Source organism: Dendronephthya gigantea, unplaced genomic scaffold (genome assembly GCF_004324835.1).
Source record: "Dendronephthya gigantea isolate DGI-Jeju-01 unplaced genomic scaffold, DenGig_1.0 000007F, whole genome shotgun sequence".
In the NCBI taxonomy this organism is placed as follows: domain Eukaryota; kingdom Metazoa; phylum Cnidaria; class Anthozoa; order Malacalcyonacea; family Nephtheidae; genus Dendronephthya; species Dendronephthya gigantea.
The window spans coordinates 2,768,524-2,787,107 of NW_021163017.1; the positions used below are offsets into that span (position 1 = coordinate 2,768,524).

The 18,584-nt window shown below is 36.1% G+C and overlaps 1 protein-coding gene across 1 annotated transcript; it reads left to right on the forward strand.

The window, feature by feature from the left end:
- The first annotated feature begins 14,396 nt into the window (after positions 1 to 14,396).
- LOC114517105 lies at positions 14,397 to 18,584 on the forward strand. The gene is made up of 5 exons (XM_028536752.1): positions 14,397 to 14,644; positions 15,268 to 15,345; positions 15,926 to 16,225; positions 17,485 to 17,759; positions 18,138 to 18,584. The coding sequence occupies exons 2-5, from the start codon at positions 15,273 to 15,275 to the stop codon at positions 18,459 to 18,461; spliced, it is 972 nt and encodes a 323-aa protein (XP_028392553.1). The 5' UTR covers positions 14,397 to 14,644; positions 15,268 to 15,272; the 3' UTR covers positions 18,462 to 18,584.

Here is an 18,584-nt window from a genome sequence, read left to right on the forward strand (position 1 = left end):
TGACGGTCATTGTGATCGGTTTCTGTTTGGCTTTTTACGTCCGCTTGCAGACCTTCTTCTGGGAAAAACTTTTCCATGGTGAAAAAGATCTGTTTTCAGAGCCGGATTTGAAACTGATAGAGGAACCACGTGTACGTGTGCATGGGCAAAGACAAAAACATGATGAAGTGGAAAAGCGAGTACAGTTGGACGAAATTGTTTGCGCATAAGAGTACGGAGACGATGCATTCATTCATTACGTAGTATACGCTGCTATTTTGTGTGATTTTTTATGGGAATGAATCTCATATTGTAATATTGAAATTGAGTGAATCTCATATTGTAATTAATAATCATTCGAATACAAAGCCTCACTTTGATATTTTGAAAAATAATTAAGTAATTTCCAGTAATTTGCCATGATTTTCTGGAATAAACATTTCACTTAGAACTGTTAAGTAGTGCATCATTGTGATTGTTAAAGCGATAATAATTATTTGGCTTCCTCTGAATTGTGTGTAATCAGGCACAGCTAATTTGATTTGTTACGATTGACGGGCTGCGATAGTCAACGGACTGCTATTAATTTTTTAATTGAAATGCGTTTCATGCGTTTAGTAGTTTAAATGAGCTTGCTTTATTTTGCGTGTTCCTTCTTCATAATTGACCATGTCGTTTCACCTGATTTTAATTTTGGGCCGGGAATCTTTAAGACTTTTCAAATAACTTAGATTTCTTTGTCGCAAGGAAAGAAAACAAACGTAATTATACTAAAACGTTCGGATTATTTAATCAGTGTCTGGATACTTTCACCTTCACAATTGCTAAAAAAAGCGAGTTTAAGGCTCCTCAATCTTGCATGCAGTGCAGTGGATGAGATAGAAAAATCATTGCTGCTAAATTAATACTACATATTCCATAAATAAATGATATTAACCGGCTTCGGAAAACTCACAGGTCAACACGGGCGTTCAAGGAAAATATATACTGTTCCATATATATTTTGCCAAAATTAACTTTCTTGGGAAAAGGAAGATATTCCAACACATCGTAGCCCCCTTTTTTGGCATTTCATTTTAACTTCTAAATATGCTTCATATAGTCGACTCTCAAAATGTGTTAAAGACGCCATCTTTTAAATTTCAATATATTGCACACTTTATAACAATTACTACTGCAGTATTTGCAGTATCTATACCGCAGTATCTGGAAGTGTTAAGGCCCACACAGACCGGACGCGATTTGGCAACGCGGCGCGATTTTTCAAAGTTTTTCATTTTCCAAAAGCAAATAAATTTTGAACTATCATTAAATTGTTGTAGATTACTTAACGATAACACATTTTGACTGCTCTGGCGGCCATAGATTTCAATTTTTGCTTCCAGAAATTAATTTATGTGCTCCTAAAAACTGAAAATTCGCGTCGCGTTGCCGCACCGCGTCCGGTCTGTGTGGGCCTTTATAATAAACTAATTTTCTTCAAAATCTTTCGAGATTGAAGAATTTATGGAAATCTTAATCACCCGCACTTTCGGAAGTAAAGTAAAACCCATAATCCATTTTGCGCTTAGAATGAATATTTGATATTCATCATCCTTGGGATTTGAACCTTTGAATTAATGTTTGATCCTCTTGATTCAGGCAGCTGTAACTCATTACATACGTCCATTCGAATGAACGTCACCGATCGGTTCGTTTGCATATTATTCGTAAAGGTTATTTCAATGATTGTCGTGTTCTTTGATATATATCCCGAACTATGGTGAGAAATCTCGCACAAAACTGTTTGTTAGTTTTGCATAAAAAACTACCCAGCTCAATACCGTGTGTGTCGCAAAAAGCAAACTTACAATCCTGTTCCAAATCGCGTTTTATTGCATATAAGTTGTCTTGCATGGCGTACATACAAAATTGCATATAGTCTAACTCCTTATAGTAAATTGGCAATTTGGAAAAAGATAAGCTTTACTAATTGCGGTAATTCACATACCAAGCCATCCTGTAGAAATTCTATTTCTTGAACAGCGAGATATGGAACTTTTAATCGCAGTCTAAAAGAAATTATAAAAAATTGATGGCACGATTGACACTATTTCTTACTTTTTCAGAAATGGCGAAAATTGGGCGGGAGTTTTTTAGTTATCGATAACACGGTCATGATCAGTTAGATTATGCATTAATTTTAATTAAATCGTTTTCATGCGAGTTAATAAAACCGCGCTACTAATTTTGGCCAATTTTTTGTCATGGGAACTTATAAAAACTATAATTTTGCCGCCATTAGTCATTCAGCGACAGTTGTATTATCCAAACTTCATAGGCTCATAAGGTAAATAATTGTCGTGTAGCTTATCATTCTCTTATATACAACGACATTAAATCTCGAAATGTTGAAATGACTGTAAACAGCACAATACTGGTTCCTGTTGCCAGCAGTGTTCTCATACTTTCAGTTGCTTTCAAGTTTATCGCGATGATTATTGGAGTATTAGGAAATGTCACAGTTATAATATACACAATTTTGTTTTGTAAAGAAAAGACAGCGACATCTTACTTGATAGCAAACTTGGCATTAGCGGATCTTCTCGTGTGTTTAACATTTTATCCACTATGGATCATCGAGTTTATGCGAACTATATTAAACATTGAGAGTGATCAGGACTTGTTTTGTAAGTTAACTCGCTCTGCCATCTGGTCATCCTTGTTTGCTTCAGTGGCTACAATTCTCGCAATTACTGTTGATCGTTATTTATGCATCGTGAAACCTCTGAAATATCCTCTGATTGTGACACGTCGACGAGGGTTCATGGCTATTTCTGGAATCTGGTTAGCTGCTTGTTCTGCCTACATTATATTTTATGTTCACTATCGGAGTGACTATAAGTTCAGAAGTAATTGCCAAATATCCGAAAGCTTTCGTTACTTGTTAGTGGTTCCTCTTATATATGCCCCCCTCATTTCAATATTCCTTCTGAATTTTCAAATTTTAAGTGTGTCTCGAAAACAACGCAAACGAATCTTCGATGAATCTATGAACACTTGCATTCAGAACCAAAACGGACATTCAGGCAGTATGATAGTTGTACTTCGTCTATTTCACGCGCTCAAAGAAGTCAAGACATTTTCTATTGTTATTACAGTGTTGGCAGTATGTTGCCTTTTACCAACAATTATTGGAAGCGTTTTATACTACTCTTGTAGTGATTCATGTCGGAATGTTTGGTTCCTGGTTGTTCACTACGAGATTTATGGAATAAACTCTATCGTGAATGCTTTTATCTACGGAATGAGGCATATCAAATACAGAAAAGCTTATGGGCAAATTCTTCTTAAAATTTCCGAATGTTTTTGTTTCTTCTAGAAAAAAAAATATATTAACAACCAGCAGCATTCTGGTCACTTTCATATCTTGACGTAATGCAGTTCGCTGGTTCTAATCGTATGAAATTTTTAGCCGGAATTTCTTTTCAATTCTGAGAATTCAACCATATTAATTCCCTTCCCTTGACCAGTCAAAATTGAAAGGAAAAATTAAGACGGTCATTTTAAATATTTCGCTTATTTTTTGTGTCGTACAGTGGGCTTGCGAGTAGATGTAAACTTTTAGCATTAAACTGTCCAAACCACTGGTCCAATTAAACCAGGCTCCTTCTGTCACCGGGCGCCTTATGTAATTAAATCATGACGTTCTTGGATTCTATATAAAATTATATGACTTTTATTCACACCATTAAATTTCTACATAAAACCGTGTACTTATACATTGTTGTAATATTATACCGTATACCCAATATAAATTGTCAAGTATTTATTTAAACTATTCGCTATGTTTAAACTAAGACGTTCAGTCTCTGCTATTTTTAATATTTTACAAGCCATGCAGTCGAGAAATGCATAAGAAAACGTGCGAAATACTAAATAAAATCTAGTATATTCAATTCTATGGAAAAAATTTTGAGCAGATGTTTCCTTTTAGAACGAAACAAAGAATTTTTCATTTTTGTTGTTTTTACATGCAGATGAACTATTGTTATTCATACTGTTTGACAAAAATAAGATTGTACGAGCATTCTATAACAAAATGGAAGGTAGTATGATAGCTGTTTATTTTCCGAAGGTTATATGACCACTGCGGTGGTGTGAAAGTGATGGTAACAAATAATGTGTTTAGTAACCGTGATGTTATTTTGGCCTTACTTAGGTTCAGGAATGTGATGACCATAGTTGTGGGATATTCGACGTGTAAAAGTGTCTGAAAAGTGTACTTCGAAATGAAAGTAGATAAAATCATTTTGTTATATAGGTTCTGTATATTTTAAATGTGAGTGGTTCATTCGTAGTCAAATGACTTTAAATAAATGCAATGTTTCCCGCCAGGGAAACAAGTGAAAAATTGTTGCTAGCTTCTTGTCATAACAAAGTAAAGTAGTTTTTTTTTAATGTTTTTGTTTCTTTATAGCAAAACGCTCAATGTACACTACCTCGGGAAATAGGGAGTTTTTTCCGTCGAGTCTCAATGTTTCCATGCACGACTTCGTCTCGGGAAACATTCAGACTCTTGGGAAAACAAAACTCACTATTTCCCTCGGGAGCATACATTAAGTGTATAATATTGTGTATTATTAAACTATTCAAACGCCTGGTTGAATGCATATGTAATAGCCTGAACAATGTAGGCATTCCATTACACACATGCACTTCTCGTGCCGAGTGTTCTGAATTATCCAGAACAGTAAATGGAGCAGCCTATTTCTCGAATAGTATTGCGACCATGGGAACACATGGCATCAGAGGAATGAGCATGGTGTCTCAATACCTAGACGAATCGGCTTCTTTTCTTAATGTTTTTTTAAATTATCTTAGATATACACATATTTACTATATTTACTTCCAGTAAGTTTCCTCATCAGGATCTCGGGGATCGTAACTCAATTGGCTGTTGGCTTTGTGCGTCTTGTCGACGCATCATTCTACGAAGAAAACATTTGAAAGCTTCCCTGTACGTTTTGTCAAGACAGGCATAGATTATTGGATTGCACAGACTGTTTGATAAGGAAAGCATTGATGCTATAGCACTAAATAAGTTTAACCCATGCCAGTACTTTAATGAAGTGTTATCCCAATCAATAATATGTGGATAGTGAAAAAACACCAATGACCAAGCAAACCAAGGACCCAAGCAAAGTAAGAAAACTACAACGACAACCAGCAGCATTTTGATCACTTTCATATCTCGTCGTAATGCGGTTCGTTGGTTCTGATTGTTGGTCTCACCCAGTTCACCATTCACGAGCATTTTGTTTCGTTTATGGACGAAATGAAAAATGAGAGCGTACATAATAATGATTATTACTGCGGGTAGTAAAAACGTGCTTATTATTGAAAAAAGGTAATATATCTTGGATTTATTGAAGTCATCCTCCAAACTGCAAGGGCCTGTGCCGGTGGTCAAAACTCCTTTACTTCCGGAATGAGGAGTTGCAGAGTAAGTCGCAAAAACCGTTGAAGTGAGAACAATGACGAAAATTATCTTTATTGATCTGGAAGTTGTCATTCGCGATTTGTAGAGAAGTGGTTTGCTGATTTTGAGCGAGTAAATAGATGCTGTTAACGCGAAGGTATCTATCCACAGCATAAAACGACACAAATGAATCGATGATAAGTCTCGGCCACTCAATCTCATGCAGGTGTACTTGATAAGCGTGGAATGGAGCAACAAATAAACCAACGAGAATATCAGCGACAGCCAGTAGAGCAATAAAATACTTATTTGGTTGATGAAGAGATTTATCTTTCCATGTCGTAATCAACACCAAAGCATTTCCCAAAATTGTAAACACAGCGATAAAAATCACCAGAACTATTCGGCCTAAGTATAGTCGTTTCATAAATGCTACCGATACCCACGTCCGAGCGATCGCTGTTTGATTTGTAAAGTTATTTGTAGGGATATTAGTGACATTGTTTCCCGACTCCATCATGTATAGATTGCAAATCCTGACCCTGTATAAAGTAAATAAAATCTATTGCCCTGAATCTACAAAAATTGAGTTGAAATGAATGCTGAAGATAGCAATCATGGGCTGATGCACAAAAAAAGCTGGTTAACAGTTCTAGGGACGACTGAGCGCAGGCTTAACACACTAGTAATATTCTAGGGTAATTAGGTTACAATTCAGTTTTTCTTTCTTAGTCCCCCCAGTCCTTTTCCCAAAGAAGCTCCTCCTTTTTTGGCCCCACAATGGACGACTTGCGCTTTAGACTAATTTTTGATCGAAGTAACTAGAAGAAAATAAATCATCACAGCTAGAAAGATCTTACTTAAATTAGTGCAAATGCAAAGTTTGGCTGCGAAATGTTGTAAAATACGAAAAATATAGCCACGCGAAGTTGGCAAATTTTGTATACTTTTGTATTACGACTGGAAGCGTGTAACTAATTTAGTTACACATTTCCGCACGTAATACAAAAGTATACAAAAATCGACAACTTCGCATGGCTATATTTTCCGTATTTTACAAAATTTCGCAGCCAAACTTTGCATTTGCACTAATTTAAGTAAGATCTTTCAGAAAATATCCTTTTTATCAGGGGCGCCGGAATATCGATAATAACGGGGGCAGATATTCATATATTCGTGTTCTGCATTATTAACTCCTTTTGAAATCGATTGTTTTTACGATCTGCGAACACGAATATATGAATATCTGCCCCCGTTATTATCGATATTCCGGCGCCCCTGCTTTTTATCACCGAGGTAAGAAATTAGTCTGAAGCGCAAGTCGTCCATTGAAAACTTGCTCAGCGGTCATTGAGTTCATAATGAATGCAGAAGCTTTGAACTTCTTTATTGCTTGAACTAAATACGATGCCGCGATTTCTTGCCTGTCTAACTCAATTTTTCGCCCGGTATGCTCTAACGTTAGTATATGCGTGATCTTAATCAAACCATTTTTATCTATATCCATTTCAGTACAGTTAACAGTAGCGCAGCCAGATTTTTGTATTGACTTAGTGTGAAAACAATAGATTTCTAAAGACATGAATAATCATAATAACTCGAAACTACGCCACTGACAATTAATAGAATACACATGTATCGGATAGTAAATAAAAATACAATACAACTCATTAATTATGTTTTTGTCCAGGTTTATCCAAAAAATTGTTCCTTTATCGTCACGTGTCAATCGTATTTTAGCCACATTTACGAATGACATTCGTCTTGCTAAGCTCCTCAACCTTGACTTGAAAAATATGTTCATTATAAGATTGTTATTGGTTTATTTGTGCAAAATACAATAGACATGTGATGAGAAAGGAACAATTTTTTGCATAAATGTATGTCAACATAGTTAATGAGTTGTATTATAGTTTTATGTGGTCTCCAAACCATTTATATTCTATTAACTGTGATTTCAGTAAGCGTTCGGACAACCTCCATCTAAGGGAACCCTGCATGGGTAGGAGATTAGCGTTGGGTTAATATTTAATTCCACACAACTGCATCATAACATTGTAAATATAAACTGCAGGTGTGAGGTAAAATTATCCTGCGAGCAGGTGACATAAACGCAGCAACACTATTTCATGGAACAATTTTAAGTTCTTCACGGTTACGCGAGGGCCATTCTACAAGTTCACGACTGGGGCAAATTTACTTTATCATCGTGTTAGGTATTAAATGTCCTTTGCTCTCGCCAATAAAAGACTATACTTTTCAGCCTATGAACAAACCGTGTGAACAATGCATACAACGTGGATAACCCTACAAAATCTACAAAAGTTAAGCTTTGCCAAAATCCTATTTGCGTGGCTTATGAGGCCTGCTATAATCGCCCAAAGTGTATAATCAAGCAATGGGTATGCGTTGTTCGCCCACTTGTATTTCGAATTCGCAATGTTTGACATTTTACAAAACTTTAATCCCTTATAGTGCCTGACTTAGCTTACAGTATCAGCGGATATATGATTCATTACTTTTCGATTAGGATTAATTAGTATTTCAAATTAAAACATTTATGGCGCCAAAAACCTGTTTACCGGTATCACGCATGAAAATTGTGACAATTTTCGAAAGTTTACCTCATTGTAATACTAATTAATACGCCGCGGATATATATAATTATTTATAAATTTTCAAGGACTAAGGAGTAGACGGAAGACTATTGGTTTTACCTCTATTCACTTTTGAATATAATCTTGGCGTGAATCTCTAGTTGCTTTCAGTTCCACCAACTTACAAACTTAGAAATTCAAATTACTGTTCTCAAGACGGTTTGCGTCTTTTAACGAAAATATACAGCATCATTCTGTATTGATTCATTGTGTGACCTATCACATGCCAGCTAGATGCGTCATCCGCCACTCATGCGGTTGCTCATAGAACATTGCTAATATTGTTAGCAGAGTATACCTAACATTATCTCGTTTACTTTGCAAGAAAAATAAGTAAAATAATTTTTCGTTTATATCACTGAATCGAAAGCTGAATTACATGATAGTTGCATGCCATAAATAGCTTACAAAGAGAAGCCACGACCAAACATGCCAAATGCTAACTTGAATTTAGTGTATTTAATTCTATGGGATGAATTCCGAGCAGATGTATCCTATAAGGCGGATTTCCATTCATTGCAAAATGACGCGCGATCGAATTTTTGCGATCGCCTTCCTTCGAAATACAAAAATTCAAGCGAAACTCGTCCCATTAAGGCAGCTTGCCATTACCGTCCGCTTAACCCGCGCGGGCGAAGCGGCTTTTGAAAATAATGTGCCCGTGCGACCGTGACAGGCCTTAAAGCAAAGCGCGCTTCACCCGCGTGGGCAAAGCGACTGCAATGGAAAATTTTCTATAGATGAACTTGACTGAACACATTTCAAAAGACATGTTGCGCTGAATAGAAATCCGCCTCTGGAACGAAGCAGAGAGCGTCGGAAACACGGAATATTCTTAGATTCGTGTCTTGTTCGTGTTTTGAGCTAACTAATTAAATAATTGCTTGATTGTAGTTATTAAGGTTCGTGTCTTTTCACGCTTTCCAAAAGTCTAGCAATATCCCGCGTGCAATATCACGCTATCCTGCACGGAAACTATTTATAGTATTCCTTTAGTGTAATTTAAAGCAACTTAGAATCGAGAATTCTCCGAAGTAATATACTTAAAACCTATTGTTCCAAGCACATTGCCAGCTGTCGTTCTAAAACACGCGCACGTTGTTATGATGACTTTGGAGGGTTTTCTCAAAGACCACTCGAGCATATAAACATTAGGGTCATTTATACGAGAGGAAATAAGTCGACACTTGGATAAGACGTGAGCTGTATGTCAGTTTACAGCCGTCTAACGTAAGACGCGTCTTATCAAAGACGCGAACAAGCATTTTGTGTCGTTTATACGACAACGTCGCGTCTTTTTTCTCCTTGTTTAAATGGACATGTTAATGCCAAAATTCAACCAATTAATGTTAACATAACCATTTTTCTATTTTTGTTTTTTTTACATTCAGATGATAACTATGCTCCATGGCTGCACATAATAATTTTTCAAAATTCACGCAAAACTAGGAGTTACAGTCGCAAGTGAAGTGCTGCTTTGTAATGGAAGTTACTTCACGTAGTTTTTTTCAATCAGACCACGGTCACATAACCAAGTCACAAGCCGCATGTCATAATTTTTCATTACTTATCGCTACACACCACTGCTACATATATATACATACTGGCATAAAGTTTATTTGTCCCTTCATTTATATATTAAGTTAATTCATTTTCATGAGGGACGTGTACAGAGTGTATATATATATATATATATATATATATATATATATATATATATATATATATATATATATATATATATATATATATATATATACACCCATTTGCAAAAACGTTGGCCGCAGATAGATAGATAGATAGATACTCGAAGTCAATTAGAATTGCATATGCATACATTTGCATGGGATTTCAATCATATTACACAACATATGCAGTTCTAATTAGATTTCGGGTATCCATCTATATATCTATCTGCGGCCAACGTTTTTGCAAACAGGTGTATATATATATATATATATATATATATATATATATATATATATATATATATATATATATATATATATATATATATATAATCTTTATCACATACTTGTGCCTTTATCAGGGCGATAACAGGGTGACATAAAAACGATATCGTCACTGATATCGCTTTTTGTCACTGATATCGCTTTTTGTCACTGATATCGCTTTTTGTCCCGCTGCATTTGCCGCTGTCGAAACAAAGATGGCTGACTCGAGCAGTTCGAGGTTTGTTTCAGCCGATGTCGATTGCTTTATAGAACAAAAAGAAGTATGTGATAAACAGGTTATCACAATCGGGACAAGGTGATACCAGTTTTATCGCTTGAGGGACGATATCATAAATGTCCCTCGTTCGCTGCGCTCACTCGTGACATTTATGATATCGTCCCTCAAGCGATAAAACTGATATCACCTCGCCTCTCATGTGATAACCTATATATATATATAATATATATAATATTATATATATTATATATATATATTATATATATATATATATATATATATATATATATATATATATATATATATGGGAGTCCAATAGCGGCTTACGCAGTCATGACTGTTATGCCATTACGGGTAAACTTTCATGCACGTTGAACATGCATTGTTCGTTGCCTTTGCAGCACCATTACGAAAACAAAAAATAACTTGAAAGATTTTATGGTCAAAAGAAGTTTCCCGCTGAACAACCACTCGACAATTCCTAGGTAATAGAGCTTGGACACAAGTTCGTCTCGCTTTGCTGGGTCCACGGTTATCTATGAAACTGCTTCGAAAATAAACTGAATGATGTCAACTTGGAAGAGAATTTGTTCGTTCTGTGGCACATTTGTTCTATTGGATGATTAGTAATTAATTTTTAATAGCTTTAGAATAAATTAGGTTTCTTGTACAAACCGTAAATGTATAGTTAAAAAGTTGAAGGTTTAAACATACACGGTCGTTTTGATTTTGTTTGTCGTCGTTACTGCTACCAAAGTAAAAAATAAAGGTAAGTAATATTAGCATTCCACGTATTGGTCTACGAATACAGGACGTACCTATACATGGCGTTTTTTTAGACATATATATATATATATATATATATATATATATATATATATATATATATATATATATATATATATATATATATATATACGTTGGCCGCAAATAGATAGATAGATAGATGCTCGAAACCTAATTTGAATTGCATATGATTACATTTGCATGGGATTTCAATCATATTACACAACATGGGTTTTTTTGGGTTTTTTTTGTTTTTTATTTCATGGGAAATAAAATAAAATTTATCAGAAAGAGATAGTTGCCTAAGATACTCTAAAAAAACCATAGTAAAAAAAATAGAATCAGGCAATAGCATATGTTCTCTTCGCATGTTAATTAAGCTCTATGACATGAACAGGTTCTATATGCAATGACCATGTACAGGGCATGTCAACGTCGTAATAAGACACTAATGAATGTAAATACGTTCTTGATAGAAACGATCCGAACATTGCCAGGCTACTTAGGTCAGAAGGTTGAGCAGTTCTACAGGCAAAGTTCCAGATATGAACGATACGTTAAAAAACGATGATTGGAATGTGCTTGTTTTACATGAGGGTACTTTAAGCATTAAACTAGGGTTTAAACAATTAGGAGTACGACTATGGCTCAATAGTGATACATAGTCAAAAATATTCAAATCGTAATACCTATACATAGCTTTAAAAAGAATGTTAAGTCCTAACCCTATACACCCTGTATAGAGCAAGGCAACATCGAAACTGTCGCAAAAGGTTTTCACCAATATGTTTGAAGGCAGAGCCGCGTTAATTACCTCGTTTAAAACTCGATAATTTATAGAATATCACATGCTTTTCTAAATTTTCATCCCAAAATGTTTTGTTGCTAATGCTGCACAATATCACAGAAATGAGCACAATGTCAACATATTAGCAGTGAACAAATAATTAACTCATTCAAATTCTGGTGTATCGACTTGTAGTTGACCTCCCCTGGAAGCTATGACGTCAAGTAAACGCCATAATAGGCGGCAAGGAGATTAGTTGAAAATGGAATAATATTTGGAAAATACTTATATGTGTTAATTGTTGTGCCTACCCTCCAATATTTTTTCAAGCAAGAAAATTTCGTTTTCTTTATAAAGTAGCTACATGGTCATGCTTGATTTTTAGATGTTTTCTAGCCATAAGCAAAAATTATAGCTGTACAGATTTAGCAGAAATGCAATGTTACTTGTTGCTGCTCCCATTTTAAGTCAGGTATAAAATTGATTAGGAACCAGGTTTTATTGATAATTCTTTTGCTTTAAACTTGTAAAACATGCATAGCATCATCATAGGAGTCGCGGATCTCATACGCGTTATTGACGTTATTCGAAATAAGAAAATAGTGGGAAATTTAAATAATTATAATACAATCAACATTCGGAACTTTGGAAATTCCATCTTCCGTGGTGATCCGATTTACTATTTTTGCACGGCTAATATGTTACTTGTGAATTTGAATGGTAAGGAGCATTTTTGGAACGGGATGCCAAGTCAAAAGGATTACTGGCAGAATTACCGCAAGGAATTTGGTAATTAAGTATTATTATTAATGATAAATAATTATTACAAGGAGTTGTATGATGAACGTTCAGCACTAATATTAAGCAGACACAACGGGTAACATGGTAAGAAGAAAAGAGTTTATTTCTATGTTATCATGCATGGGGATAGGCTGATTAACGAAGAGCTAAAAGGGTAACTAAATTGAGTACTTCCTAACGAGTTATTCGATATAGTCAGTTGCAATATGACAGTAACAACAATGCTACAACAGTAACGACAAGTTTTGATCGAGTTGGACAAAAACAGAAGTAGACTTTATATCATAGTATCATTGTTATTAAGACCTTGTCTGAGATTAATGAGAGGACTAGAAGAGCCGCGTGAGTCGGAGCCTTCTGATGTGAATGTGTTCCCGCATGTCGCATTAGGCATGTGCATGTTCCGCCATCTTCCCAGCAAGCTCACGACATAGGGTTTATAAACCATTGTGTATCGTAACCGCGGTGAAGGGAATCCGCTATGTTCGATCAAAGAGTTCAGCGTAGTGGAAAACCGCCCTTAGAGGAATATAGAGTATACGAAACCAACGTCTTGCGTGCAATTTTGACGTATATGTCAATTTAATGGAGCATGAATGAAAACAGCGCGGTGTGTTCTCCTTAGAAAGCAGACACTGCGGCGCACAACGCCAAAGAAGAAGGGACGATAAACAGACCAAGCAAACTTTAACTCAGCTGTCTTGCATGCAAGAGTTTATCGAACGTAGTTGATTTCTGACGTATGTAGTTCCATCTTTTGTCACTAAAAGCCTTTTTTCTGTAGAAATTGATAATTTTACTTTAAGTCGGTGTTTTTAACAATATAGAGATGGTATAAATTCGGGAAGCAGAATGAGTCCACAATCAACCTTGATTTGAAATGCGAACTTATAAATTATTTCTTTAACAAGGAAGCTTAAAGGCGGTTTTTCCCCACGCGAAAGATCGTCTTAGGAAAGCTATAGGGTCAGGTGTGCGATGACAAGGATCAGATTCTGAGCCAAAACACTCAACTTCGCATTCAATGCCATCTTAGCTTTGTGTGTTCCTGTCATATATAAACACAATAGCAATGCAAAGCCTTATACTAAGTGACAATTGAGTGAGCACACGACGTCGTCTCGACGTGGAATTTTGGTTGAAATTGTGTCGCGACGTCGATCAACGGAAAATCGATGTTGTTTCAACGTTATTTCCGCGTTGAAATATGGTCGATACGTAGCTTTATTTATAAACAGCGTCCGGCGCCCGTTCGGAAACCAAGAATCGACTTGATTTCAACGTTACCATGCATACACCGAATTGCCAATGCTGCAAAACTTAATTAGGTCAATTAAGTCTTACCTACGACGTAATTGCTGATCGATAAATGGTTATAACTGCTATAAAATATATCGAAAAAATTGTAAGTCTTAAAAAATGCGTTAATTCAGGATTCCGGGAGTCGGAGGAATGTACAGCTATGGCGCAAGCTGGACAGATGTCAGAAACATCAAAATAAACAATTCGCCGTGGCAAAAATTATGACTGAAAACGGCCGATAAGAACACAGAACATACCTATACATGTTTCAATTAAAGCTAACTATACATGCAGTGAAAAAATCGGCGTCTAATTTACGTCAAATTCTAGATAATTTGATTAATTACCGGATCGAACAGTATGCTTTTTTGTGTTCAAGATCTCTAACATCTCAAATTTCTAATTCCCGATATGCTGAATTGATATAGTGAAATGAATCATAAAAGGAGGCGGGTCAGTGCCATGTAAAACCAAGTGGCATAACGTCTACCTTTGTTCAACCCAACTGACTTTGTGGGAAGAAAATGAACAGAACGCATAGTTTGTTGACATATTGACTTTGCGCAAATTCCCTAATTTACACATGGTCAATATAAAATCATGCGCCTTCCTCCCTTTCCATCATATTGTGAAGTCTGGAGCAACAGCACTACACCACAAGATAGCCGGAGAAAAATAGTGAGTAAATTTGTTTCAGTATTATATGTTTTACTACTCTGCTATTTCTGTTATAAAATTATAGTTAAAAATTAATAATTTAAAATTGCAAAAATTAAAAGCTGCATGTCAAATGCCTTCCTTAATACAAAATTTACTACATGGCAAATTTTTCTACTGTATCATTTACGCGTATTTCTCGCAATACATTTATTTGAAGGTTGTAATCATTTGTGCTTTTAGGAAGGCAGGGCTCTGAAACGAAATTAGATCTATGTATACAGGATGTCCCAAAAAGAACCCCTTTGCAGTTGATTCACCCGTTCGCTCGAGAATTTAGATGAATTAATTTAACCGAGGAATATTTAAAACTTCGCAATAATATGTCTAAGTCAGTGATTTAACGTGACTATCGAAGCACGGAACTCGAGTTTACAAGTAAAAAGTTCGGTTTATTTCATATGAGAAAAAAAACCGTGGGCCGTGCACTCCACCGTGTGTCATACAACAGTAGACTTGAGATTGACTGAACATGTGTATTTTGCAGTTCGGTTTATACAGACGCAAATTCTCAAAGGAGAAAACCTTAGGGACACCCTAATATTCAATCTCATTAGTCAGTACGTTTCCTTTATTCGATGTAGTTAAAATGACGATTCGCGAATTCGCATTTGCACTTCTGTTGCTGTTTACCGTTTACGGCAAATCGGCCGGGGATAGAGGTGGGTCAAATTACGATTTTCTTACTTTGTTGTAAGGGCCTGCATTTGGTTTTGCTTGCAAAACTGGGCGTATACAAACGCGCAAATCTGTCTTGGAGAGTGGGAGGATAAACTGGGTGGACCAACGTGTGTTGATACTTTTCCAAACAAAACGTTTTAATATGCCCCCTCCACCCTTTCCAGGATTTTCACCCTTGGCCCTAAAATAGGTAGTACGTTAGGTATACACAGCTAAACGTACTCATAGTTTATATCACAATTTAGCGCCAATGCTCATAACTGCATGTGTATAATATAGCTCAAGATTTTGGCATTGCCTTGTCATTCGCATCAGTTCCAACCCAGGTCCGTTCTGAATAGGTTATGTGTACAAAGCGGTAGATGAATGGTAATTTTGATCGCTGTCCTCTTTATCTTGCGGTGTTAAACTTGTCTAAGTGCGTATGATGGACTTAGAACCATTAGCAACGCTTGACGGCATGCATATATTAACAATACAACAATTTCCCCAATAGTCCAGCGCTTTGAATAATAAGCTGTTTGTGCATGATGATGATTAACCAAAACTGTCTCTAACCAGCATCCACAACCGACTTCTCAACGAATTATGAAGATACCGACGAGGACAACGGAGGACCATCTTCTGAGTTCCGACCAATGGGCTACGACTGGTCGAAAGAAGACCTCGGTTATGACAAACGAGGGGTGGACACTGAATGCCTCGAAAGAAAACGCTCGCTCGCCAAAAGGGACGTCACTCCAGAAGAGTTGTGTGCAAAGGAAAAGGAGTTCTTTGGGAAATTACCGAAAGTTTTAAAAAACCTTCAAAGGGAATTAAGAAGAACCCTCAGAAAAGCAGATTTACAAGGAGTTGTAACAGGTAACAACAGATGATCTCCAACGCGCTTTTTCTCCCCAATTATTATCATTATCTTTATATGCCATATCTTGTTTGGCAAAATATGGGCTAATTTATCAAAATTAATAAAAAAATACTTCAAGTTGAGCTAATAATTACGGGAACTACTGAGTATTTTTATAAAAGATACAATTGAACAACACAGACAAAACACCCAGATTGCAACACAGACAGAAGGCCCAGATTGCAACACAGAGAGACACCCTGCCCTGGTTGCCACAGTGCTTACATTCTTGGTATAACTGATCACTGCCTTATCACACGTCTTAAAGAACATTGTACGCGTGAAAACTCAGAGATTTACGCTCATATAAACTCATGTGAACACTTCCAACATTTCACATCGTTGATAGAACCTACAACTAATGACACTAACAGTATAAACACGGACTTAATTAACGCAAGGTGATTAACGCAACAGATATAAGGAGCCCCTTGCAACACGCCGACGAAAACCAGATCTTATATCATGGCGCTAAGGCTTCCAAAGCACTGATCATATTTCAATGACGTCATCAAGTTCCTTCTCAGTCTTAATTATACATATCCCAGCATTTGCAACATCACGCCAATCTATCCTAATGACTACAACCTTCACGCTAGCTGAGACGTAGATATGATAAAACTACAAAATGTTATTTGAAGTTACTATTCTATTGTATTTTAAGCTAATAATACATATTTATAGCATTTTAATCAGACTTCTAATGAAAACATAGGCATTTTCACCTTTTAAACGAACTTCGGGTGACTCTTTCGTCAGTGGAGGGTTGTATAAAGCCCTTAACAATATTTTTGGTTCCATTCACACTTAACATAACTTCAAAACTCTCGATATTGATTGGTCAATTGTGTCGCTAAAACCTGTTAGTCAGCTCATAGTTGGTCACTTATATATATAGGATATCAATTCCCATAAAACGCTGCAAAGCTAGATCAGGGTAATTCTTCAGGTAGTATTTAACAATTAGTCGGCGAAGGCAAGGCGATTACTAGCCTATATTGCACAAATAATAAGTTTCGAGGTGTTTACAAATAATAACAAACAAAATTTTATAAAAAATTATAAATACGTCAAATTTCTTATTTGAAAAAACAACAAAAAGCTATAGTCACCGACCAGTGACTATCACTTCAGAGACAGTGAATCTGGATCAATCAGAATGCAGGAAACTTAATTGTCACCTCGAAATTTACACTAAGTACTGTTATTCTGACAGGCAGGATAAAAGGACTTCATTCCTTAGTCAATAAAATGAACGGAGATAAAGTAACTGATGTACGTGAGATCACGGACATCGTTGGACTACGTGTAACTCTTCAGACAATGAGTGATATTCGTGCATTCAAACGAGCCTTTCTGCGCCGCAATGATGAACGCGTGACCGAAATTCGTTGCTATGGTACCTGCGGTCCAAATGTTGGCAGTAAAGACGAACGAGAGAAAAGATATTGGCCAATGAGGACATCTGGATATCGTAGACTTCATTTTAAGGTATTCCTTCTCCCGGCTTAAAACTAACCATGCCAGTACTTTATGTACGAAGACATGTAATGATACGGTCTTTTATACTCTGTACGAATTGTATATGTATATATTCAATGTTGTAAGGTGGCCGTGAAATGTGTATGGGGCAATTAGATTTAATCACCATGAATTAGAAATTGAAGATTTGATTTTTATAAAAAAGTTTAGAAAAAGTCCACTAAAAAATAATTGTACATAATTTGAGAATCAATACAGAATATATCTTCCCTGTGCATCCACCCAGAAGCTGGCAAAAACACGCTTCCGTCAGCTAGGTTGCTGAGCAATTTTCGCGGACTATGTTTCTGAATTTTATAACTTTCTTTTTTTTCTATGCCTTTTTAGGTTAATGTTTCCAGTTTGGAAACTGAAGCTGAAATCCAGGTCGGCACTCCTTACATGACGCTTTGGGCTGAGTGGGAACATGCTGTAGTATATAAAGGACCGGAAAATCTCAAAAATGAAAAAAAAGTTCGTTCATATGCCCAGAAGCTGGCAGGATATTACATGATGTTAGATAACATCCGCGATGGGATGACTATTAAGTGTCCAGAAGCCCTGAAGTCCACAGCAGGGAGTGATGTTTTCTCAGCTGATGACTGGAAGGTTTTTGGAAAGCCTAAAGATGCCTGCAATTTCTGGAATGATCTGCGCGTTGACATGCCTTAGACTAACAAGTCACTTAGTTCGTTTTTGCTTTTCTCTACGATCTTGAATGATATAATACATTAGGAGTGTATTTCATACATAATCATAATACGAATTATACTTACACTTTATGTAACTTGTCAA

Bases quoted from the DNA above. Each gene is read 5' to 3' on its own strand.
- LOC114517105 (XM_028536752.1), top strand. From the start codon at position 15,273: ATGACGATTCGCGAATTCGCATTTGCACTTCTGTTGCTGTTTACCGTT. The intron at 15,346-15,925 runs GTGGGTCAAATT...GTCTCTAACCAG, and splicing joins CAAATCGGCCGGGGATAGAG to CATCCACAACCGACTTCTCA. The intron at 17,760-18,137 runs GTATTCCTTCTC...ATGCCTTTTTAG, and splicing joins ATCGTAGACTTCATTTTAAG to GTTAATGTTTCCAGTTTGGA.